The 6,466-nt window shown below is 36.4% G+C and overlaps 1 protein-coding gene across 1 annotated transcript; it reads left to right on the forward strand.

Moving 5' to 3' along the window:
• Positions 1-1,471: 1,471 nt before the first annotated feature.
• LYVE1 (lymphatic vessel endothelial hyaluronan receptor 1) lies at positions 1,472-6,466 on the forward strand (the record flags this gene model as incomplete). The annotated part of the gene is made up of 5 exons (XM_009890967.1): positions 1,472-1,635; positions 1,742-1,881; positions 4,337-4,636; positions 5,452-5,530; positions 6,283-6,466. Coding segments are annotated over 5 exons (867 nt in total), but the record flags the coding sequence as incomplete, so codon positions are not given.

The raw sequence follows: 6,466 nt of genomic DNA on the forward strand, positions 1-6,466 counted from the left end.
GAAGTCAGGGCTGGATGCAGTCATGATTTAGCTATGGAGACTGCTCAAGTGTTCAGTGGCTCATCTGCCGTGTGACTGGGTCTACACCATACCAGGAAGTGTTAATGGGAGGGCACAGCCTCCATTTCTGCTGAGATAAATCCACCTAATTCAATGATTGCTCTACCAAACATTTCAGTCCAATTAAACTAAGTATAAGGGCAGCAGACATGCATGTTTTACCAGAAGCTATTTCCAACCCCACCACACCCAGTGGGAGCATGAGTGAAAAGCCTGCCTTCCTTTTAGCACTCTACACAAGCTTAATCATCTTTTTATCCCCTTCTCATCATGGGCGTGGCTTGGCTGCTAGTTCTATCTTTTCATTCATAAAATTCAATTTAACCTCTGTTGCTAAGAAGTCATCTGGTCGATCTGCTGGCATCACTTCATCCTGCCTCGAGAGTTTGTGGATTGTCTGTATTCTGATTTTATGGTCACATACCTGGTGAGCACACAGTCTGAAAAGCAAATTGAGCAAGGAAGTAACACCTGTGGCTGTTGGTTATATGAAATGTTTGCAATGAAATGTTGAAATGTTTCATTTAATATAGCAATTACTGTATGTAACTCAAAAAGAAAAAAATCTTTTTTCCAGTATATGCTTCCGGTAAAACATGGCGCCAAAAGAGTAATATCCTTTCTCCTTGTCTGTGTCAAATCCTGAATTCTGTCATATGTCCTTAACATACACTGAGAAAGTAGAGCAGGTGTAATCAGACCTAAGCTATGCATTTCCTGGTGCAGGTGTGCCAGCTGTGGCTATCTAAAAATGCTGGATGAACCGCCTATGGAGGAGGAATGGGTGAAAGTGTCATAAATGCACTGGGCCTATCCCTTCTTTTCCTACTGCCTGCCAAGCACTCAGTCAATGGAACACTTGGCAGTGGCAGAGGGGTGGAATCATCATGACAAGCTAGGAAAAAAAAAGTTTAGAAGAGTGATGAAATCTTTATGGGTGTATTTTCTTATTGGTATATTAATTCCATGAAAAATTATGTATAATACCTTTGCTAGAACTCATATTGATAAGAGTGGCATACTGCCAGAATCAGTGTCTCAGTGCAACTGTTAGTTTTATCATTTTAATTTAAAAAAAAAAGGGGGAAATAAACCCTGTCTGATTTCTTTTCCCATTTTGCCTGAATAAGTATGACAAATAAGAGTGTCTTTAGTAAGAAACTGACTCCAGGTAATGACTCAAATGCCAACTGTATATGCATTTAGCCTAATGACAACCAAACCTCTTGAAATTCTAGACTGCTGTGTTCTATTTTTAAAGTATGGGGCTTTTTGCTATAAATTAGTTTTCTACTATTCTCAAGCTAGAAACTTTTAACAGTATTCAACTCAGTTGAATGTGATCTTAAATTCTTCATGAGGATTAAATGTTAATATTCAAATACTAACCTTGAAAATCTATGTCTAAATTACAGGTTCCATTCTTTCACCTTGCAGGATCACAGGTGTAGGAATTTATCTTGAGGAGAAAGTGAATTTGTCAGAAGCACGTAACGCATGTAATCAACTGAACCTGCAATTGGCAAGTAAAGACCAAGTTGAAAATGCTTTGAAACACGGCTTTGAAACGTGCAGGTATGTGACATCAGTTGGCATCTCATTACCTTTAGTGAAAGCCTTTACACACATCTGAGGCTGGTGATAAATCTAATATTAAAAAGCCTGATGCTTTTTATTGTAGCTATGGATGGGTGAAAGATGGATTGGTTGTCATTCCTCGGATAACATCCAACAAGAAATGTGGTAAGGGCAACGTTGGACTAGTGCTATGGCATGCTGAACCCTTTAAAACATTTAAGGTTTACTGCTTCAACTCCTCAGGTATGTAAGCATGCTAACTACATTTTCTGTGGTTTTGTTTGGGTTTTATGATTTTTTTTTAATATGTGCATGAAAAAATCATAACAAGTGAGTGAGTTCTTATAATTTGTTGACCCTTCCCCAGCCAGTCTCAAATGTTGTCAAGCTGTACTTAGCTTTGTAGGGGAAAAAAAGCTTCCAAGAAATACAAAAAGTCAATGCAGATAATCTGAATTAATAATTTGATGTGGCCATGAAACCTCTTGAAGAATAGTTGCTTTTACCATTCTGTAATGTCGACACAACGCTCTTAATATGCTTTGATTATTTAGGCACGTTAATTTGAAATACAGTGAATCAAATCTTTAACTAGGGTGTCTGTGTGTGGTGTATATTTTCTTGCAAAAAGACCAAGAGTGGGGTACTACAGGAAAAGTTGAATGTTTTTTGACAAAAGAAAATGTATCCATTAAACTAAATTAAAATAACAGCTGAGAAACTACAAAATTACCTAGATTCCCAATCTATTGTAAGCAAAATCAAACAACTTCCTTTAATATCCATCATCCTATATGTGAAAAGACCTGTCCTTCCCCTCATTCTTGAATGCCTATTCCCAGATTGAAGATAAAACAGTGGAACTTGGGCCTTCATATAAGTTAGATCTTCTCAGCACAATATATCAATATTGTTTCTTAATGACTTCTGTGGTATTGACTAAAAATAAGTTTTTAACTTGAGGCATTGTGTTCCTGCTAGTGTCGCATATCTATGGTTATTATGAATAAATATCCTGATAATTAGACCATATACAGGATCAATAAGTTATTTCTAATCAATCCCTAGACCTTGCCAGTGAGTTTTAGCAAGAGATTATGTACAAAATCCTGACAATTTTCAGGAAAGATGTGTGAACAAGCATTGGAAAGAGCAGGAGATATATGCAAGATATGCCCATGCAAAGATACAAAGACCTAAGACCATGTCTGGTGACTGTGGACATTGGCGCTTACAAAGAGACTGAAGATAAAGCCGTTAGGGAGAAGGCCATGCCTTTACCAGTGGGACTTTCATGTCACGATCATGGGCCATTTTAGTGAAGGAGGGTAGGTAATATAAGTAGTCAGCTTACAAAGTATCTGACTGCTGATATGAAAGCACTGCAGAGAGAAAGCACTATTAAAAATTGAGTTATCACCTAACCTGTAAAGTTAAAAATTACATGATTGGGCTAAATTAGTTTTTCTCTACAGTCCATAGCTTTTATTGATGAATACATAGGTGAATCAGTACTCAGGCAACACGCTCTAAAAGAAGCTATCGTTTTGTCTTCTGTTCCTATGCAACATGGTGTTTCAGTGGATGAAATATGTGTCATTGTGCATCAGAAATGTTGGGTAGGTTGGGTAATGCTAAGGAGGTAGCTTTGTTTAGCTTTAATTCAAAAAGTTATACTGTTACAGTGTGTAAAGAACGTTAAGCTTGCTGAACAGTTAAAAAATAACTTAAAGTAACGTATATTTAACATCAGGATGATTCTGCATTTCTTTATCTTAATTGCCAAACTGTTGCCTGTTCTAGGCATTTCTTACCCAAAATATTTGGCAGAAGCTTATCCTGTCAGTTTTCTTTGTGCCAAAGAAATGCCAAAATCACTTGAAAACTGTAGTGGAAAAAGTAAAATGCGCCTCCTATTTAGCTTTTTATTCTATGAATGTAACTGCGTCATCAGACTTCCCATGGGGATTCATTTGGAGAACAGTACATAAGTCGTTTCCCTGTTGTTTATGTTGTAATCTGGTTGTTACTTTAGTGAAATTTTTATAGCTTTACAGGACATAGAACTTCACTAGAAAAGAAGAATTTTCACATTTTCACATGACCCTGATTCAGAAGTCAGCTTTTCCATTTCCATATGGAAGTCCACTTGCACCCATGGTTTTATACAGACAACATTGACATCATATAATGACTTAATTTCTGAGCGTGCCTCAAGTTTGTTTCTTTTTAGCCCCCATTAGAATCGTGTTTGATTTCTGGGAGATCAAAGTAGTGTTCCAAGTATCAACAGTGCATGCATATGTTTTGAACATATACATAATATAATAGAAATATTTTTGAATCTTGGATCTGCAGTTAAGTCACCTGCTCTGCAGGAGGTCATATTATTGTTTTTTACATGCATTATTATTCTAAGTATTTTTCTGGAGGAATCTTGTCAGCAGTATGCTATTATAAAATGAGCATCATACCTGCTCAAAAAGTGTTTAATTATGTGAGTAGTGATAAAAGGTGCGTGTATCTGGGTTGCAGCCACGTTTGAAATAGGCACACCTGATTTGGGTAAGGCTTTTGTGAATAAACAAATAATAATTTCCAGAAGGGAAGGACTGAGGAACAATGTCAATAAACGTGTACAGTAAGTACAAAACTAACATCCAACACAGCTCTCCTGTATTTCCTTTCCCTGCTGCAGATGTCCAGATTAATTCATGTAAACCAGATCCAACTACAACCATGCTACCTTCATCCAGTGCACCAACGGACTTAACTGCGTATTCAGACTCTGATTTGACTGAGAACATCACAGCAGTGCCCAATGTGACTAAGCCAGAACAAACCCTGAAAAATCTAAGATTTCGCGTCATATGTATAACTGAAACTATATTACCAACAGAGGGGACTACTACAAAAATGCCAGAGGAATACTCACCAATTGACTCTCCTAACTACACTTCCCATGCTGCCTTTAAGAATGATGCCGTTGTTTTTGGAGGTAAAGGCCATATATGGTAGTTATTTAATCAGAAGAGCTACTTACGTAGATATTAGTAGTAAAACTGTTTGCTGCTATTTTTGTTTGCTACCCCAGCATCCATTTTGATATAGCTGAACCAGGAGGCACAGTAGGAGTGTTATGGTTTTGCAAAAGCAACGCTTATAAGGCAGAGGATTTTTAAATAGTTTTTAAGTAGAAGTAAGATCTTATTTTATACTCTTTGATAATATTTTAATATGAAATGGTGGAAGTTCATTCTGGTTAATGTGATTTGAGGTAAATACATTTCTGAGAAAGTCTTAGCAAACACCATATACTCAGAGTAGTGGAAAACTCAGCAGGCTCTTAAAAAAAAAAAGAGCCAAGAAAATTTTAAGGAGAATTGTTGTTCTCCAAATATGGAGGTGTTTTTGAGATATGAAGTGTGAATAAGTAATCCTAATATACAGCAACTGAGAAATAGACAGTTGAGGAAAATTTGAGGAATATGAGGAAAAGCATTCTAACTGTAAGGACAGTTAATCACAAAAATCACAATCACCTGTTCTCTAGGCAGGTTGTAAAAACCCTCCAAATGAGCAGATCAGACATCTGTCAGGGCTTGCCTAAATACCTGGTTTAGTCTCTCTTGAAACAATGAGCAGGAGTTAGTAACCTTTTGAGATTACCAATACCTCTATTCTTGATTGATGCGTATGTACCTCTTACACTAGGCTGTTTTAAGAAGAATCTGGATTTATGCTCATGAGCCTTTACAAAGTCAGAATTAAGTACATATAAAAACTCTGTGCTTACCTCACTTTTATCTCTAGGTATCCCCACTGCACTTCTTGTACTGGCAGTCATCTTCTTCATTATTTCAGTTGTTCTAGCAGTCTGCTATATCAAAAAGTAAGTTTTTTCTTTCTTTTTTTTTCTCTTGGACTGAGTTAACTCCTAGAATACAACCAGTGAATATTTAAAATATATAGCTAAAGAGCAGAGAAGTAAGGATAATGACATAACATTGTAGCACAAACAACAAAATCTTAAACCCTGTTGTTATGCAGATAAAGTTTGTTGTTGCTGTTGCCATTCCCTGCTTTAGAAAAGGAACCAATGACAAATATTGCCTATTTTGGATTAGTCAATCATTGCCAGTGCGAAACATTTCCAAGTGTGCCAACATAGCAACTCTGAAATGTGCCTGTTTGTATATAAGTCTGTTTATGCAGCTTTATTCTTGGTTTCTTTCTATGTCAGACTCAAGGTAAAAGTTTTTATTCTTGGACTATGATTGCGTTCAGAAAAACATAATTGTTGAGCTCATTTGTTATGTGTAAAGATCTTCAATGCAGTGCATCATTAAATTGTATCAGAAAGTTGTGTGCATTTCTTACATCCTAGCCCAGATAGCTTTATCATTATGTACCACAACTCCTGAATATACATTGTCTGTTTTTTAAAAAAATACAAAAATATTTCTTCAAAAAAGCACACTGCTTGAAAAAGCACAATGTTCTTGTGTGCCACTGTTCTGTGTGAGACTTTGGCTTGAGTCTGGCAAAGAAAGTTAATTCTAGATATTTTTCACTTTATTTCTTGAGTGATACTACCAAACTATGTCAGTGTTTCTGCTTTACTATCCTTTTTTCTATTTAAAGGTACAAGAAAACCTTCCCATTTTCAAGCAAGAATCAGCAAAAAGAAATGGTTGAAACTACTGCTCTCAAAGAGGCTAAGTCAAATGACAAAACACCTGAGAAGGAAACAAATAATGGAAAAAAGGTAGAAGAGTCTAAACCCAAGCCTGAGTCCACAGTAAAATGTCTAGAAGCAGAAGTTTAA

Source organism: Charadrius vociferus, unplaced genomic scaffold (genome assembly GCF_000708025.1).
Source record: "Charadrius vociferus isolate BGI_N301 unplaced genomic scaffold, ASM70802v2 scaffold248, whole genome shotgun sequence".
Classification (NCBI taxonomy): domain Eukaryota; kingdom Metazoa; phylum Chordata; class Aves; order Charadriiformes; family Charadriidae; genus Charadrius; species Charadrius vociferus.